Raw genomic sequence first — 18,608 nt, 5'->3', positions numbered from 1 at the left:
AAAAAAAAAAGGAAAACACAAAACGGCCAAAAAAAAGTTAACCTTAAGTACAAATCAAACCCCCCAAAAAATTGTACGATTTACACCATTCCCCTGCAGTGAAAAGTAAAATGGCATCGTAGATGAGATTGTTGTATAATACTCGACAATGCCCGAGATAGGGATATCAATTCCTTTAAAAATAAACAGAAACGCCCCTTTATTGCCAAGGTACCCGCCCGCCGTCATACAGTCATAACGAGTAGCTAGAAGAAAACACACAAAGCTAGAGAACACTCAGTTCCCGTCGACCACCACTAGGCACACTCATGCCGGGCCCCGGGACATTGGAACTCCATTCTGACGAGGACGAGTCACCTCGGCCCCGGGATCCACCTGTACTGGTACTTGCACCGATGCTGATACCAGCTGTAGTGAGGGAATCTGCATCATCGATCACAGGAGGACCGCCGACCATCACAGGTCGGATCTTGGCGCCGACAAAACCACGACGGTCACGGCCTGTGCGGCCACGGCCGAGCCAGTTGTGTTTGAGAGCTTTGCTAAGCACCTCGATTCGCTCCTGGGCAGGGTCGTCTGTTTGCACGCTGGCTAGGACACTAATGCATTGCAGCATGCGGCCGACGGTCTCTGTGATAACATGAGAGGAGTCGGTGGAGCTGCCGCGGTGGATGATGGTGGGCCCGGGCCGTTTGTTAGAGGTTGGAGGCGATGCGATAGACTGGAAGAAGAGGGGATCTGCGTTGGAAGATGTGTTCGAGGTAGCACGACTGCGGGAGTCACTACTGTTTGGACGTGGGTGGTTGGCCAAGGCGCTAATACCGTCGGAGGAATAGCTGTCGGCGGCGTTGCTGAGAAGTGTGGATGACTGCGAGTTGTAGCTACCGAAGCCGGCATCTAGTGACGCTGCAGTGCCAGGACGGCCTCCAGTGCCGGTACTCTTGGCGGTGACGCTGAGCGTTGGGAATCCGGAGTTGATGGAGTCCAGGCTGAGCCGGGAGAAGGTTGCTTTGAGAGCATCGTAGCGATTCAGGATCATGCAGTCACGGAAGGCTCTTAAGACTAGGCTTCGTACATCGAGTGTCCCACCAACAGGCAGTGCACCCCAGAACTCACGGGCTTCTCGGCTAGTCATCAAGGATCCACAACCCTTGAACTCGAGATCCAAGGGGAGAAATACAGCCTGGATGAAGGGCAGAATCGTGCCAAACACCAGCAGCCACACTTGAACCAGATGCGGGACCAGCTTTTCATCTGGGAGGCCAATCAGCGAACTGTGATTCAGAGTCGCAAATCCAGTCTCTAGAAGTTCTTGCAAGTCCATCACAATAGACGTGGGAGCCCTCTTGACGACACAACGCTGCAAATGAACGAGCACCAGCTTGTTGAGATCTTCAATGGCAATCCGCACGTCTTCACCGTCGAAGATGACCAGCAGCTTCGCTTTAAGGAAGTCCCACGCATCCTCTGGAGTCATGTTATTCAACCCAAACCCTTGCAAGGTCTCCCGTAGAATAGAGTCGGGGAATGTCCCCGAACTACCAACTGAAGACGGGCCTGGGAAGCCACCGGGTGGCGTGGGTCCGCCAGCATTATTGGCCAGCCATTCCATCTGCTCCGACTCAGCGAGCGCCTTCTCCTCCTTTTTCTTCTCACGTAGTGCTCGACCGCCATGCAGGAGATCCAACCCACTGACCGACTTGCCAAACGTCGCTCCAGGAGCCGGAGACGCAGGTGTAAATGAGTATAAAGATTGTGGAGCATTGGGGTCCGCTGGACGAGAATTACTCGAAGCTGATGATAGAGGGAGGTTGAAGTGGTCTTCGACCCGATCTTTTAATTTGAGCTTCTGCCTCGACAGGAAATGATGCTTGTGCTTGTCTTTGTCCTTATCCTTTTCCTTCTCCGGGAGCGGCGGACGATCTGCGGGGACGACTGTGCTCACGGAGGCGTTGGAGAGATTGTACATCGACGAGTTGTTTGAGGACAGGTCGGCCAAGTTTGTAGTTGAGCCGCTGACCATGCGCGATAATCCACTGATCTTGCTTGGAGAGGGAAGTCCACGGTCTTTGCCCAGATCTTTATGACTGCTGATTCCGATGTGTTTTGGCTTTGAGAAGAGCTTCTTCTTCTTCTGTTTCTCAGGCTGTTGTTCTACCGGTGGAGCACCGGCTCGCGGGAAGACCACATTCGCAGCTGTCGTGGCCACATTCCCTGACGGCGGAGGCGGTTGTGGGGAGGGTTGATTGAGACGTAATGGAGCAGGCATGAGAGGAGGTGAGCTGCTTCCACTGCGCCTGGGACGAGGGCCATCCTCTACCGGGGGTATAGTATTCTGTTGCCTCTTTGTCTGCTGCATTGCTGCCTGTGCGGCGATACGGGATGCTGACACGGTAGGGACCTGGTCTGAGGAGGCGGTCGGCAGAGAAGGCTCAAAGAAACCCTGCGAGTGATGCCGTGATCGGTGCCGGGGTAGCTCGACTGAAGGACCCCGGCCGGAGGGCCCTTCGGGCTGTTGGGTTCGGCATAGGGTGATGAGGTGAAGTGGCCGATCGTGGTTGTGGAGGGAAGTAACCCCCGGGGGGTAGTTGAGTATTGATCGGAGTGATAGGAGCGGCGGAAACGGTGGTCACATTAGAAGAGGCGTCACTACCGGAGGATCCGGGGCGAACCAATTCGTCTTCATCGGAGTCGTCTTCCTCTTCGTCATCAGACGGAGGTCGGGGGTATCGAGGGGCAGGAGGTACTTGACGCCCAGGCGAGTTGGGGGATCGGAAGGTGGGATTCATAACGAATAATCCATGCTCTCTCTCTGTGTCTCTTTTAGGCGAGTTATCTTTCAAGGATTTTTCCTTACAACGTTACAAAGGCCACATCTGGGCAGTTTGCCGATCCTTTCCTCTACCTCTATCTGGCAGAATCTCAGATCGACGAAAGATGCGGAGACTTGGCTAAGCTTTGATATGATCTGAACTCAGCGGAGTTTATAGCTTTGCAAGTTATATTTGTCGGTTCATTTTACTGCTTTACATCGTCCTTTGCACCTGTATTGGTCTATGTTGTATCCAACAGATTCCCTCTTGTCCATATTTCCACAACTTACGAGTGTTCTATGCAGGCTGCATAGACTAGGTATTACTGCCTTACTAGAACCCAACAGAGATTAGTCTCGGCAATGCTACCGTATGATCATCAAAGTACCATCAAGTAATATATAATTTTGGTATTCAGCCGTACCTGGACCCTGGAGTCCTCTGGGGAACAAATGCCAAGTCCCGAGGTCGGCCGTGAGGCTTAGATCAGCGGAGAGGCGGTAAGAAAGGCGGTAGCATAGCTGGGGACATTATTCTCTGCCAACTCCCCCTCCTTCGCCAACAATTTCCTCAACTTCCTTGTCTCATTTCAAAATGGCCTCCAATATGAGCTTGAATGCAGTCTACACCTCCCCCCAGTCCACTGAGACCTTCGAGCATGTGATCTCAACCACAACCGGCACACTAGCGGACAAGCAAGCCCACTTATCAGCGCTGCAGTCGCTCGTACCCAAGCTGCAGGACCAGATCAACGCCTTCCTTACGGAGCGCATGGAAGAGGACAAGCAGGTGCAGGGTCAGATCTCAGCACAGGAAGCTAAAGAGGAGGAAAATTACGGAGAGGAGGTGGTTGAGGACGATGCATGATCGCATGACCAGGATGTATCTTGAAATGGGCAGATGCTATGGGTATCAAAGTCGCTGGGATAGCCTCCGTCGACACAAACAAACCAAATGAAAAAGAGAAACTGGAGCCGGAAAAAAAAAGACAAAAAGAAAACCAAGGATATGAAGAAGAGCAAGCACAAGACCGACCCCGCGAATGCAGATGCAGGAGAGCAAGCACATTACCCAGCTCGAACACTGGCTTTTCGATTGGCACACCCCAAGTGGACCACGGTATCACTGGAGACAAGTCAGCAATGAACAGACCAAAAAGACAAAGGACTGAAAACAACTTACTCGGGGAAAACATTGATCACACTCCCACCCAAACGCTTATGGCAGACGCCACAAATTCGCTCCTCGGTGACAGTGACGTGGCGAGCCCGCGTACCTCCACCACGAATTCCCTCTCCAAGAGCGAGCTGGGCTTGGATCTGCATATCCCGTGCCTTGCGCAGGTTTGCCACGATGCGCGCTTCATTGAAAACCGAGTTTGCAGCGCGCATGCGGCCCTTGAAATAGAATTCAAGTTTCTGCACAGCCTGTGTGTCCGGAATGAGTTTCAATGCGGCGTCGGCTGGGAGGCGTGAGCCGTGCTTGGCTAGCAGGTCAATCGCGGGGTCGTTTTGGGGCTCATAGCCGTGGGGCGGGGAGAGATAGAGGGAAAGAAGGGTGAGGTAGATGGAATTCTCTTCTTCGGCCTTTTCGGCGAGGTGGACCTGATTACAGTATCTTTCTAGTGTTAACAATTGTTGCTCTTGGAGAAATGATATATCACTCACTCTTCCGCTTTCTCGTGGTCCTCAAGTTTGAAGACGTAGATCTCGAGCGCCTGTCGGTGCTGGCCCATCTTGCTAAATAGGATAGCTCGGGCTTCGTAGAAGTTGGGATCTGAGATATGTCAGTGATGGCTTGTTTCACAGATGTAGCGGGTAACATACCTTCTCGATCGAGCCGATCTAACATCTTCGCTGGCGAGTATTGCTCGCTTTCTTTCAACATCGTCAAGAACTTCTCCTTCCATTCTCCTTGCCCATTGTTGGATGTGAGTTGATCTAAATATAAGATGAGCAGCCGCTGGTGTATATCCGGCGTCATGTCGTTCCATTCATTAATGACATGCTCGAGGTATTGAATGGCAAGCGTGGTGTCTATTTTTTCGAGGAATGCGAGAACTCGTGGACGGGGCAATGTCTCAGCATTTTCAGTGTCGGTCAAGAATATCTCCATGCCCAACTCGCGATTGGCACGAAGCGGCCATTCTCCGAACTCGAGAACCAGGTCAATTTGGTCTGGCGGTAGATTTTGAAGGTACGCGACTGTGCGTGTCGGCCCGCTCAGAGGACCGTTATCTGTCTGTCCAAAGCGCTGGAGCAATTCAAGTGCTTGGCGGTGCAATTTCTTGCCATAAAGAAAATCGATTAGGTCGTTATATCTACCAGTCTCCTCGAGTCTCTCCATGACTACTTCTGGGTCACAGAAGTTGGCAATGCGGAAGAGGGATCCAGCTAGTGATGGCGTCGCGAACATGTGTGCACGGAACAAGGTGGTGTCAACCAGCCGTGCCTTGGCACAAATTTGCGTAGCAAACTCGTCGGGAGAGGGGAAATCCAGCAGCTTAAGAACCGAGTCACTTGCTTCATCTGTGGCTTCGACTGGTGCTGCAGCTTTGAGAGATCCATCGGGGTTGAGGAAACGCTGGAAGCGTCGGCGAACATCTGCGAGGTATCCTTGTAGCTCGCGGACAGCAATCCGAAGACCTATGATTAGTTAGCATGGATTCAAAAGCAAGCTGAGCTTGACGTACCTTTGTCATCTCCGCGGGTACTGCTAGCGTCGCTTCCTTCATCAGGCTTTCGCACAGATGATATAATAGAGGCTGCTTGTGTGGATGTCTGTCCAGCAGCAACATCATCGGACGATCCATCACTCTGGGACCCATTCGCCTTTCCATTCGGAGCTTCAGGCTCCGGAACCGTAGAAAGATCGCCTGCAATCAAGCGAGGGTATAGGCGAATGACACTCTCAGGGGGTGCAGAAACCTCAGTAAAAAGATCCAAAGATTCCCGGTACTTGTTCAAGGCAAACAGGCTCTGCGCTTTTTCAAGTCTTGTCGCACGTAGTCGACCAGGCTTATCCCGTAAAAGAGCATCCTCCAGCATGCCGAGTAAGCTAATGGCCTCATCGAGATAACCACCATCAACCAATGCATCAATCTGGGTATCATAGCTCAAAGCTTCCATGCGCCAGATGGTGCGCTCACTCGCCACAAGGAATCCTTTACCAGCATGAGCGAGGCTGATATTCGGCTGGGGAATGTGCAAGATACTAGCTGACGGCAATGGAATAGACTGGAGTAGCGACAAGGTCTCCGGGTTCCGTACTTCCAACACACCCTTCGATGAGTCGTGCAAGGCTAACAAAAACGGGTACGAGTATCCAAGCTCTACCGGGGCATGGCTCCAAGGCACCTGCTTCCGACCGAGAGGCTGGCCATCAACATCAATGAAATTCGTGTTGATATCCTTGGCCAAAAGAATCTGGCCTTCACGCAGTCTCGTCACCAGCGGTCGCGGCACCATGCCTCCCATGCCAATATAGCTCATGCTCGCGGCACCAACACCTGTGAACCGGCCCGATTCCTCAATGCTACCCGGCCCAGCCAGGTCCGTGAACTGTCCACTCTCAATGTTGACCATGACAAAGCTCGAGTTCAGGCCGACCACTAGCCGTGTAGCCGCAACCCAGGTGAGAGTCTTGACCCCACTAACTAAGCTCAGCTCAGCAGTATCCCGTTCCAGCTCCATGTCCCGCCACGCCCACATAAGAATCTTCCGCTTGACAGCAACTGCCAAGCGGGAAACAATAGCGGGCACATTTGTATCGACATCATTGACCACATTCGACGTAATGGCAAAGACAGAGGCGCCCTTTGTTTGAGATAGCTGTTCAACAAGCTCGTAGGATTGGGCATCGTGGAGCGAGACATAACCACCAGAAAGAGAAACCAGCACATTGGCCTCCTTAATCAAGGCGAGCTGCTCAATCTTGTATCGGGAGAATTTCTCCAATTCGCGGAGGAGCTCGGTCTTGCCGTCGTCGGTGACGCGGTAGATGCGGAGGTTGCCATTGTTGAGGCCAGCGAGGAGGCGGTCACCGTAAGCTAGAACCGAGTCGATGCGGGACTTGTCGCGCGGCTTGAGCTCCACGAGCGGCCGCGCAGTAAATGCTGACAACATGGGCGTGCTGTCTTCAATTCCTTCCGCTGGAGGTTCGAGGGGCGCTGCTACTGGAGCTCTCCGCATGACGTCCGGAGCTGAGTCAGTTCTGAGTCAGCATATATCTGGTTGGGCTGGGCCCTGGAGGCAACTAGAATGAGATCTTGGCTTCTCTTGTCGGTTCATATCAGTTTTCTATGTGTGAAATCAAATGTAGCTGTTCGCTCAAATTGGGCTGTAACTGAGAAAGAAGATATCACTATGATGTTTTAGAGGTGTCTAACCATGCCCCTTCTCTATCGAAATGAACTTCAATTTTCCAATGAGGCATGAGTATTACGATAGACCGGCGACGAACACGACTTGAAGAATATATTTAAAATATGTAACGTATAATAAAAGAAAACCCATATTTTTTGGTATCTGAATATCTCATGCAGTCCGAATTCCCATCACATCCAGGTGACGCCACGCCGATGCAGATCAACACATCCCTAATGCTTGGTTTCAGTGCCCTCTTTCTTTTCTCCCTCGGTAGGGAAATCTTGGTGCCTCGCTGATGATCCCTTCCCACGCCAGGTCGACACAGCGGGGATATCAGCCTTGAAGCGCTGCTCTTCGGTACCGTAAGCGCGGGGAGTGAGTTTGATAAGAGTATGCAAAGGCACCTCCATCCAAGGACTCTGCTCCTGGGGTATATTCATAAAGTATGCGTAGATGCAGCGAAGAACAGCCTGGTGGGTGACAATAATCACATTCTCACTGCGCTCAAGCTCCATGATGATGGGCTCAAGGCGGATGACGACGTCGCGGTAGGACTCGCCACCGCGGTAGCGGTAGTTGTACTTGTCTTCATCACGGGCAGCGAAATCCTCAGGGTACTTCTCAGCGATTTGCTCGTAGGTCAAACCGTCGCAGACGCCCGAGTCCAGCTCATCCAGGGCTTTCCACTCCAGTGTCTCATAGCCAGTAGCTGCTTTGAGGTGGCGGGCACTCTGAATAGTGCGGCGCAAAGTTGAGGTCCAGATCACAATCTTGGTATTGTCTGGGATACCAGACTTGCGCATTAGCTCGGGTAGTGCGCGGGCGTAGGCCTCGCCACGCTCGGAGATGTTAGCGTCGCCTCCAATCCGGCCAGTCAGGTTGAACTCGGATTCACCGTGCTATTTTCGTCAGTCCCGCTTCGAAATAATCCTTAATTTCGATCATTTGACTTACCCTTGATAGCCAAATTGAGCGAGGCTTGATGTGGATATTCTGGATATAATAGACTAGGCGACTGGACAGATAATCTTTGATCTGGTTGATGATGACCGTCGATCCCACGTTGATAAGCTTGACATAAGTGTACTTCTTCTCGTCATCATCGATAGTCTGGTACACCTTTTCATAGTTGCGAATGCGGTTGCGGAAATCAAGCGCCGCCACTTCAGGGTCTTGGCCCTTGTAGTCTGGGGATGTCGTCTTGACTTCCTTGATGTTGGTCATGATCAAATCTTCGTCGTCACAAATCGACTCAACAAAGAGAGCCTCAATACCAGCCTCGGTGCATTTCTCATAGATCCACCTGCGGCGATCCTTTGTGGAGTTGGTAGCATCCAAGATAGCCACAACCCCCTTCCCGGCGTTAAACCACTGAAGCATATCCGACATGGCAGCCTCCGCGGCAGCTCGGCGCATACGCTCGCCCTCTGCATTGTGAGGATCAAAGAAGGCCGCCTGTGGCTGTGGGGTGCTGAAGCGGCGATAACTTCCCACATTAAAGACACGTGCAGGGACACCGACCCAACCCAAATAGCGCATGGCTGTCCAGTGTCAGTCTCACAAGTTCATTTACAGGATGGCTGGTTCACTTACCCTTGCCGGCGATGAGACTCTTGCCTCGGGCCGGGAGGCCCACCATGACAACACATATCTTTGAGTCGTCGGACTGCGTAGCAAAGTTAACAGCTGACATTCTTGTTTTTTTTTTTTTTTTCTCAAAAATAAATGAAGTTGCAAGAATGTTTGATCGCGGGGATGTGGGAAAGAGAAGAAAACAGAAGGTAGACAAGATAGAAGGTATCATAGAGACCCAAACTTGTAGAATTGCGGAGAAAGTACTGCACAGTCACCTCTACTTGCTCGCATTTGCACCATATCCAGGCAAAGGCTATTTGAGGCATCTCATACTTCACATTAAGAGATCAATAATAAATCAATCTAGCCCACATATACGCAATACCTCGGCAAAGTAAGGCCAAGTAATAACGTAACAACCCCGCGAATATCAAAGGGGGAAAATAGAGAGGAATTCCACTCACACTTGCAACGAATGCCTTATGCTGGCTTTGGACACTTTTTGAAGACATTTTGAGGTTGATGTTATATGAAGAGAAGGGCAAATACGAGAATCTCGGGAAGATTAGGGGCAATTCCGACCCGAAGCCGGAAGACCAAGAAGCAAAGAACTTAACTTAACCCAACATGAGGGTGTTAAGAAGAATATTGAGAATATGACCTGCAGGAAATGAATTATAATCTGAATTCACAAAAAGAAAAGATTTTAAAAAAGATTTAAAAAAAAAGCCGAAAGAAACAGAGGAGAAAAACAGCAGAGACAAGAATTCAGGGAGGCGCATAATGCGGTGAGTCTGGATTCCCCACTAACGTCATCTCATCGTGAATCTATCCACTTGGACTCCTTGGAGATTGGGGATGAGATCGATGATAGGCCTTGTTTGATGCATATATAAGACCCAATTTACAGCATTTCTTCATCTGTTATTGCTAACTTTTATCTAAATTAGACACTAAAACAGATAAAACACTACATATCCATGCATGTATATTCGACTTTCATATAGTTATACATAGTTATACATACTAACCCTTCATGATGTCTGCGGCTGTTATACGGGCGCTTATACCCCAGCTTACTAGGCAATTCAGAGATAATTAACTACATATTTACATATGTATACACAGAAGGTTGATATATGCTGAGCAAATCTACTTACTAACTTTGGAAAGGCTAGGATGTACACTTCTCTTCCCAAATTCATCACACCGGTGTCCCTTATGAGCTAGTGTTGGGGATATACCCGTATAGTATATAGTTGCCGGTCTTCGCCACAACATCAGCAATATTCCCACGGACTTGACGAATGAATACCTTCTTGCAGGTGGTATCATCCTCGGGTGTGCGGATGAGAGTGAATTGTAGAAGAAAAGTGGCCCTAGGGCCGGCCAGTCCGGCTATCGGTGACAAATGTGTCATAGTCAGTTTTAACCGATATATAACAACTTCAATATTGTCTCTACCAAAACCAAGATATTTAGATCTCTCGGACCCGTACGTTGTCACCCGACTAATCTCGTATCAATAAATAAACCTTGGAACAGCGGGCACTAAGAATTAGATAATTATGCATGTAATTCTGTAGTCTATTCAGGTATCATAGCTCATGCAATGTGACACGTCCTATCATTAATAATACTTATTTTTCTTTTTAAGCAAGCCCCGGTACGGAGTACCTAGATCAGGCTTCCTTGGGGCCACGAGCAAACTGCACACGTAGTGGACCACCCCATGGTCCTTCCTGACCATTCAGTGTCTCCATAGCTTTCAGGGCTTGCTCGGGAGTACCCACATCGACGAACAGATAGTAGTGCTCGCCGGGATCGAACCGCTTAGCGGGGTGAGGGGCGAAGACCTTGCTGATATTCTCACTACAAATACGGGGCATCAGTACTGATCACGCGACAGAAATCCAAGTCCTGTAAACTTACATCTTGAATCCCTTGAAGAACAACTCCAAGTTGCTCTGCACAGCCCCAAGATCGGTCAATCGCGGCAGTCCACCGACATACACGCGGCTGCTAGAGTCACTGTTGACCTTAGAAAGGCTAGGTCTCTCTTGCTGACGCCAACGATCACTGCGGAACGGCTCAGATTGGTTCTGAGTGCGCTCCTGAGACTTGGCCACACCGGGCTTAATCTTGACCGGGCGACCCAACATATCGCGGCCGTCGAGCTCGGTCATGGCGCGCTCGGCGTGTTCCTTGTTCTGCAAGTCGACAAAACAGTAGGAAGGATTCCGGCCGGTGAAAGGATCAATGGCAATATCTATACGCTCGCTATTTTGGGAGTTCAGTTGGCGATTCACGGCTAGGCCATCAGGTTCAAGTGCAGGCATACATAGGGAACTTGGCCGCTATGAACAGCGCCTCCACATCCTCCATCTTAGCCGTGTATGGCATGTTGCCAACGTATAGGCGGCGGCCATCGTTAATCGCCTGGGGGACGTGCGCTCCGGGCCGACTGAAGGCTGCGCGGGAGGTATTGGGGTTGGGGCTCGCGCTTGGGCTAGCATTGGTACGCGATGGGGTTGCTGGGCTTTCAACCTTCATGCGCCAATTGGGAGAGTTGAAGGCTCGGCCATCGGTGCGGACATTTGCAAAGGGAGACTTGGTAGGAGCTGTATATTGTAGATATCGATTAGTCGAGACTCTTTAGGGTATTTTTTCAGGATGATCTTACTCTGTTGCTCCTCCAATCTGGGGCTCTCTGTGTCGTTCATTATTTTTGAGAGGGGATTTCAGTAGCGAAAAGATATTCCGAGCAAATAGTTATACCAAAATAATTTCACCCAAAAAAACCGAAGAATCGACTTTGGTAAATTGCATCTCCCACTTTTTTTTTTGAGAGTGCAAACAGTGCAAACCAACCCTCCACTTACTATTTAACGCGCTCTCATTTTTTCTTCTTCCCTTTATTTCGTCTTCATTAAATACATCACTTTTTAAATTTTTTTAAATTTTTTTGGCAGTTTCAATAGTCTGTTGCCTTTGAAATCTCGACCCTATCGACCTTGGGGTTGTACATGACAAGCTCATAGTATGATGAAGCTTTGCTCGGCTTGCCAAGCTTCTACCAAAGGGTATACATCTCCGAGATGCCCAGCTGTCCCGAGATGATGAATTTTCATCGGGACAGCTTCAATTTCAAAATGTAAGTTTGAATTGATTTTTGATTTTTTTGAATTTTTTTTTGGTTTATTTTTTTTAAACCACCGCTCTTATGATGAGTGACCTTTTCATACAGACCTGTTCTGAACTATATTGTTGATAAAAATTGTTATATAAATGTTATCTGATAGAGCTTCTTGACTTTATTTCTCTTGTCGAGTCTATGCGAATCATTGCTAACATGATTTCAGATTTTCACTGGTTTTCATATAGAACTAGGTCTTGGACCCTGAATATAACTACTACCTTTCTAATAAACATATTCTTCTATTGTTTTTGTTCACTGCGTAGTGTATTAAGCTCTTTCCAATCCTTATGTATTTCCAGTCGCATCATCAGTCTACAATATTTGGTCACTGCGGGATTGTAACCCTGTCGTACTTACGGGATAGATCGTGCCCTAGATGGGAGTGGTGATTGACATCGGGACTACAATGTTGTATACATCGTAGTATTTCCTACTATCTCCATCAGGTCTGTAATTCACTCGACCTTTGACTCCACTTGGCTTTATTACCAATAAGCCTTGCGGGCACAGCCCGAAATGGGGCAAACAGCAGATGATGGTCTTTTGTCTGCAATCAGCACTAGCCTAGCCAATACTTCCAAGAGCACCCCCATCTAGTAATTTGCCCCAACCTCATGTCCCATTCTTTGATAGACTCTTTGATAGACCCACCTGAATGTTTCCATGCACATGCCTTGGTGTAATCTATACATATTCTTGAAAGTCGAGACCTAAAGTCATGTCTTTTGCTTGCTTTCGAGTTTCTTTGTTCCCCAAACTCAGTACTTCCAACCTTAAAGACCCAAAAAAATAGTCTCCTCAATCTTTTCCTCCATACTCCGTATACTTCCCAAAAATATAGATATGATAGAAAAGGAGAAAATTGACGCTACTCTGTCCGAGAAAGCTGTACCGCAACCGCCATACGAGACAGCTGCCGAGCGAGCACGGCGCAGTCTTAATGCCAAACTCTCCAACCCATTAGCTGGGTTCAGCCATACTGAGCTACGGAATCAGGGGCGTACGTTTGCTGAGTTTCACGAGATGGGCGATGAGTCCGATATCCGTGCTTTCGAGCTGGGTGCTGTGTTGGCACAATTTCCGGAACGATATGCAGATGTCACTGGTCTAACAAACCAGGAGAAGAGAGTATTGGGCCGGGAATTCACACATCGCTGGTCACAACCATGGAAAATGTATGCTGTCATTACATTGTGTTCTTTATCCGCTACAGTTCAGGGGATGGGTAAGTAGCAGTTGAGTCTGATAAATTCCCCAACCCCCGAAGAATACCCTTGCTGACGATAACAGACCAAACGGTTGTCAACGGAGCCCAAATATTCTACAAACACCAATTCGGCATCGGCGATGACTCCTCTCGAAGTGCTTGGCTCGTCGGTCTAGTCAACTCAGCACCATACCTCTGCTGCGCCTTAATCAGTTCCTGGCTAACAGTCCCCTTCAACCATTGGTTCGGACGCCGCGGTACAATTTTCATATCGTGCGCCTTGTCTGCGATCACATGTCTCTGGCAGGGATTTGTCGCAACCTGGTGGGCGATGTTTGTTGCACGGTTCATGCTAGGCTTCGGTATCGGCCCCAAATCAGCGACTGTACCGATATACGCGGCCGAAACAGCACCACCATCCATCCGTGGTGCATTGGTCATGCAGTGGCAGGTGTGGTCGGCTTTCGGGATTATGGTCGGCTATGCGGCGGACCTCATCTTCTACAATGTCAACTCGAGTTCTATCGTCGGCTTGAATTGGCGCTGCATGATGGCCTCAGCGATGTTCCCGGCTCTAGTCGTTTGCTGTTTTGTCTTTACTTGTCCCGAGTCGCCGCATTGGTACATGCGTCAGAAGCAGTATTACCGTGCTTACAGGTCAATCTGTACGCTGCGGAATCATAAAATCCAGGCAGCTCGTGACTTGTACTACATGCATACCCTGCTAGAAGCTGAGAATAACATGAATCTTGGTCGTAACAAGTTATTGGAACTGATTAAAGTCCCGCGAAACCGGCGAGCAATGTTGGCATCTCAGATTGTCATGTTTATGCAGCAAGTGAGTGTGGATTTTCAGCAAGATATACCAAAGCAATTGGAGAGAAAACTAACTTCAACAGTTCTGTGGTGTCAACGTTATTTCATACTATTCTTCCGAGATATTTCTCGAGGTCAGTCTAAGCTACCGATCCTACTTTTTTCTTTAACAGAACATTAACAGACATCATAGGCCAACTTTTCCCCGGCAGCTGCTCTAGCCGCCTCATTAGGCTGGGGACTCATTAACTGGCTCTTATCAATACCGGCAATCTACACAATCGACACATTCGGCCGACGAAATCTCTTGTTACTCACCTTCCCACTCATGGCCCTCACAATGTTATTCACAGGGTTCAGCTTCTGGATCCCAGAGAGCAGCCACAGTGCACGTCTTGCCTGCATTGTTTTGGGAACATATCTTTTCGGTGTGGTCTACTCACCCGGCGAGGGACCGGTGCCGTTCACATACACGGCCGAAGTATACCCGTTGTACATCCGGTCATACGGAATGGCGCTAGGCACGGCAACGATGTGGTTCTGTAATTTCATTCTGGGCGTGACGTGGCCGTCTCTGTGCGCTGAATTTACAATACAGGGGGCATTTAGCTGGCATGCAAGCTGGTGTGTGGTTGGATGGTGGATGGTGCTTTTGTTTATGCCTGAGACGAAGGGGAAGACCCTTGAGGAGTTGGATCGGGTTTTTTCTGTGCCGACGAGGTTGCATGTGCGGTATGGATTGAGGCAAATTGGGTATTTCTGTAACCGATACTTGCTACAGAGAGATGTTAGACCGGAGGTTCTTTACGAGAGGGAGGAATTGGGTAAGGCTCAAGATGTGGGATTTAATGCTTGATGAGATGGGTATGGAGTAAAATTTGATCCACATTTGAAGAGAGAGATTCAAGGGGACATATCCCTAGATCAGTTTGTCTTCTATTTTAGCATAGATCTATTCCAGCATATTGGTATTCTTAATGAACAAATACTTACCAGACCTCTATCCCAATTTAACCCCCGCTCACAGAAGGATTGGCCTGAATTGCAATGTCTCAAATCTGGATGATTTTTCTTGCAGATTGTATAAAGTGATGTAATTGGATAGTCGCAATTCACTAGGATCAATGGTATTTTTCCAACAATGCCTTTAGAGCGATGCGGAGTTCTCTTCCTATTTTTCTCGTATTGGGCGCCTTCGAATATTCTAGTCTATGGATTTTTCGTGAATCTTACGTTCGGTTATAACCCCGGAGGTTGGTCAGGGTCCGAAACTAATCAGCTCGACATGTGCATTGTGGCGCATCCAACAGCGCTAAGCGACATATAAATGGCTGCGCTTGTATGCAAACTAATAACATAGCCAATCGGGGTTGACCTCACAGTCATTGGTGCTTATTTAGCTTTCAAAGGATTATTGTCATCAACCACAGAAAATAATTGGCCACTAATCTCAACCTATGAGGGTTGTTGTGAAGAAATAAGTCTAGGCTCTTTATGAGTACCAAACCACAAATGAGTCAGACATAGATGGATCGACACCTGGGCAAGATAATAGTAAGAGGAGGAGTTCGTATCCATGGATGTAAGATCTTGTTCCATTATATCAACCATCATACACAACGGCATGAGATCTAAAATCGGACTTTGATTGCTCCCCCCCCAATTAGAATTCTTGGAATCACCGTAGAAGAGCCTGATCAGGAAAGAGTCAGGAATTATGCATACATGTAATGTTTGAGATAAGAAGATTCAGGGTTCGCATACCCTGGGCATCCACTGGGTATACTCTGGAAGGATCAAGGCAAGACAAAGTATTCCATCACACCTCTATTCGACACTCAACCTTCTAAAATCCCACAATTTCTATAATCGAGGGAATAAGTATTTCCCACTATATTTTCAATTCTTAAATGATACAGTCTCAGCCCTGGGGATGTGGGATCGGAGTCGTCCATAAGGTTCTAAAAGCCCTGGATGCCTGATCCAATCCAAAGAGGCCTCCCAATCTCGCCCCCAATGTATGGAGAGATCAGAACTCTCGGCTCAGCTCTAAAACTCAGCTCGGGGTGAGATTCTTATGAGAGTTAGATAAGCAATAAAATAGAATTGTAAGCCTCAGTCTTAATTTGGCCTCAACGGCCCGCCTTGCCAATCCGCTTCAATCAAAATTCCGGTATGCATCGCGCTAATGCTAACAATATCCGAGACAGAAACCAACAGCGGCTTCAAGATGCACCTAGTTTGAACAGGACTAGACCAGAATAGGTTACATATGTAGTTCTTTTTCTAGTACTGTGGATCAAGGTGTGAATCAGCGCAGTCGACCTGGCCTGAAACCTCGGACATTAGGTCCAGTGTCATTTTATGACAACATGGAGAATTGACCATTGGCTCGGCGCAATCATTTCACTTTCGGCAGGAGGGAATGTGATTGTCGTTGAATTCTCCCCGTGTCGGGGCCTATCATTTTCGGCATATAAAGACGTTGGTCTTGTTCAGCTTCACTTCTGCAATCTACTTCTTTCTGACACTCCTCTCTGAATACTCCCCTCTCCGAACACCTCTCTCTTAATCGCCTCTCTCTTAATCACCTCTCTCTTAGCACCTCTCTCTTAGCACCTATCTCTTAGCACCTCTCTTTTAAGCACTCCTTTCTGAGCACTTCTTCACAATGCTGCAGAGCACTTTGACTCGGCTGGTACTTGCTTCGTGCAATGAGTCGGTTACTATTCGAGATCTTGGGAGCCTGACCTCAGTGATCCTCTTGATTTCTGCTTTGGTCTATCGAGTACTGTACGTGCGCGTGGCATCCTCACCTCGAAAAGAACATTCCCCTCCCCGCCTGCAATTGCCTAGCTGGAAGGTCGCCCGGTTCTTCTTTGAGAAGAGGTTTGATTTCATCAAAGATGGTTTCCGGGCTACATCATCTTCCATCTATCAGACCAGACTGTTCCAACATGCCGCCATCGTTCTATCCGGGGACGAAGGCCGACAAGTCTTTTTCAAGGAGAAGGGTCTCTGTCTATACGACACATTTTCAATCATGATGGGCAGTGTAAGGTCCCTACTCATTGATTTTGTTCTCAGCAATAACTACCCTCTCACATTTAGGGTGCTCAATTTGATCCCCATCAAGTCAGTGGGGTGGTCAAACGAATGGCCTCGATTCAACGACCTGATAATCTCCAGAAACGTTAGTGTATACCATTCTTGATCGAAGTAGAAGATTTACTAACATACATACAGTGATTCCGTTGACTCTGTCAGAATGCCGGCGGAAGATGGATGCATGGGGTAGCGAGCGTATTCTCGACCCCTGCTCTTCCCTTCACGAGGTTCGTGGATTCGAGTTCAATCTTTGGTAGATGAGAAACTGAGACACACTTCTTTTCCTTAGGTCGCTTTTCACTTGGTCATGTGCATTGCTTCCTTTGATATCGCCAATGATCCGGCGCTTTCAGCTCGTCTCAAGTCCCTTGTCGACACTGTCGACTCGATCACGAACCCATACTCAACTTGGTTTCCTTGGCTGCCTGGCCCAGCCTTGTTCCAGAAGTTCTTTGCTTCTGTTCGAATTTACTGGATTGTTCAAGCGGCTATTCAGACCAGAAAGAGGAGCGGAATCAAGAGGGATGATATGCTGCAGCAGATGATTGACGAAGGAGATGGTACAATTCGAATCTTTGGGGTATGTACTCTTGTCACATCTTTATTCGACTATTTTGATCGGTAATCTAACTCTCTTAACAGTGTATACTAGGACTATCGCTGGCTGGAGCTCGTGCCACTGGAACAATTGGTAAGTTTGATATTCAGCAACACCGAATCTGATAGTACTAACGGTTATCCCCCTCTAGTGACATGGCTAATCATGCACCTCTCCTCGAGTCCAACTTGGTCCTCGAATGTTCAAGAGGAGATCAAGACCTTCATATCTACTCACACATTCTCGTCATCCCCTCTCTCTGGGAACGCTCTCGTCCAAGCCCTCTCAGAAATCCCACTTGCAGCCTGGGAATCCCAAACACCTAATCTCGACCTCTGTATTCGTGAAACACTACGCACCTCACAGCCATACACAGCCGTGCGAAAGAACATCGGCCCGGATCTTACCATTGGACCATACGTTATCCCCTCGGGATCCCTCGTTGTGTATCCATTTTCGGATACAGCACTCAACCCGAAGTACTACTCGGAACCAACCCGCTGGGATCCGTCTCGGGTACTTGAAAAGGAAATACCGTTTATTGGCTGGGGTGCGGGAAGGCATGCTTGCAAAGGCCAACGACTTGCTACATTGAGTATGAAGCTCATGGTTGCTTATGCTTTCACGCAGTTTGATATTACGATGGTTGATGGGCAGGGCAAAAAGATCAATCGTGTTCCCCTCCCTGAGTGGAATGATTCCGCGACTTGTCGCCCGAAGGAGGAATGTGGAATCAAATTTGCTAAGAAGTGATCTTCTACACTGCTATGGTTGAGACTCGGTCTCATTTTACCTCCTTTTTTCGGAGCCGACGTGACCATATGGATTAGTGGCCGTCTGAACAAAGCAATTAATTCTGATACTTATTTCAATAAAAATCTACATATGTACCTATGCTGAGTAGAATTATCCCGTCAAGCATTAG

At 48.5% G+C, this 18,608-nt stretch overlaps 8 protein-coding genes across 8 annotated transcripts; 3 read left to right on the top strand and 5 right to left on the bottom strand.

Annotated features, from left to right (window-relative positions):
* Positions 1–265: 265 nt before the first annotated feature.
* N7487_009017 (HbrB domain-containing protein) lies at positions 266–2,359 on the bottom strand (the record flags this gene model as incomplete). Its single annotated transcript, XM_056876747.1, has 1 exon — positions 266–2,359. The coding sequence occupies one exon, from the start codon at positions 2,357–2,359 to the stop codon at positions 266–268; it is 2,094 nt and encodes a 697-aa protein (XP_056728935.1).
* A 73-nt stretch (positions 2,360–2,432) lies between these two features.
* On the bottom strand, positions 2,433–2,789 carry N7487_009016 (uncharacterized protein; the record flags this gene model as incomplete). The annotated part of the gene is made up of 1 exon (XM_056876746.1): positions 2,433–2,789. One exon carries the CDS (start codon positions 2,787–2,789, stop codon positions 2,433–2,435), a length of 357 nt encoding a protein of 118 aa, XP_056728934.1.
* Positions 2,790–3,407: 618 nt separating this feature from the next.
* Positions 3,408–3,680, top strand: N7487_009015 (uncharacterized protein; the record flags this gene model as incomplete). Its single annotated transcript, XM_056876745.1, has 1 exon — positions 3,408–3,680. One exon carries the CDS (start codon positions 3,408–3,410, stop codon positions 3,678–3,680), a length of 273 nt encoding a protein of 90 aa, XP_056728933.1.
* Positions 3,681–3,880: 200 nt separating this feature from the next.
* Positions 3,881–7,003, bottom strand: N7487_009014 (putative vacuolar morphogenesis protein AvaB; the record flags this gene model as incomplete). Its single annotated transcript, XM_056876744.1, has 5 exons — positions 3,881–3,938; positions 3,996–4,430; positions 4,481–4,589; positions 4,640–5,458; positions 5,506–7,003. 5 exons carry the CDS (start codon positions 7,001–7,003, stop codon positions 3,881–3,883), a joined length of 2,919 nt encoding a protein of 972 aa, XP_056728932.1.
* Positions 7,004–7,410: 407 nt separating this feature from the next.
* On the bottom strand, positions 7,411–9,267 carry N7487_009013 (bifunctional nucleoside/nucleotide kinase/histidine phosphatase family protein; the record flags this gene model as incomplete). Its single annotated transcript, XM_056876743.1, has 4 exons — positions 7,411–8,079; positions 8,135–8,721; positions 8,774–8,846; positions 9,220–9,267. The coding sequence occupies 4 exons, from the start codon at positions 9,265–9,267 to the stop codon at positions 7,411–7,413; spliced, it is 1,377 nt and encodes a 458-aa protein (XP_056728931.1).
* A 1,170-nt stretch (positions 9,268–10,437) lies between these two features.
* N7487_009012 (Nucleotide-binding alpha-beta plait) lies at positions 10,438–11,478 on the bottom strand (the record flags this gene model as incomplete). The annotated part of the gene is made up of 4 exons (XM_056876742.1): positions 10,438–10,627; positions 10,688–11,035; positions 11,097–11,376; positions 11,439–11,478. The coding sequence occupies 4 exons, from the start codon at positions 11,476–11,478 to the stop codon at positions 10,438–10,440; spliced, it is 858 nt and encodes a 285-aa protein (XP_056728930.1).
* Positions 11,479–12,797: 1,319 nt separating this feature from the next.
* Positions 12,798–14,833, top strand: N7487_009011 (uncharacterized protein; the record flags this gene model as incomplete). The annotated part of the gene is made up of 4 exons (XM_056876741.1): positions 12,798–13,179; positions 13,245–13,999; positions 14,061–14,111; positions 14,171–14,833. The coding sequence occupies 4 exons, from the start codon at positions 12,798–12,800 to the stop codon at positions 14,831–14,833; spliced, it is 1,851 nt and encodes a 616-aa protein (XP_056728929.1).
* A 1,815-nt stretch (positions 14,834–16,648) lies between these two features.
* Positions 16,649–18,436, top strand: N7487_009010 (cytochrome P450; the record flags this gene model as incomplete). The annotated part of the gene is made up of 6 exons (XM_056876740.1): positions 16,649–17,032; positions 17,089–17,170; positions 17,224–17,312; positions 17,375–17,665; positions 17,728–17,776; positions 17,835–18,436. 6 exons carry the CDS (start codon positions 16,649–16,651, stop codon positions 18,434–18,436), a joined length of 1,497 nt encoding a protein of 498 aa, XP_056728928.1.
* Positions 18,437–18,608: the final 172 nt, after the last annotated feature.

The sequence above is a fragment of the Penicillium crustosum genome (genome assembly GCF_028827405.1).
Source record: "Penicillium crustosum strain IBT 35664 chromosome Unknown utg000003l_segment0_segment0, whole genome shotgun sequence".
In the NCBI taxonomy this organism is placed as follows: Eukaryota; Fungi; Ascomycota; class Eurotiomycetes; order Eurotiales; family Aspergillaceae; genus Penicillium; species Penicillium crustosum.
This window is presented reverse-complemented; position numbering and strand designations above follow the sequence as displayed.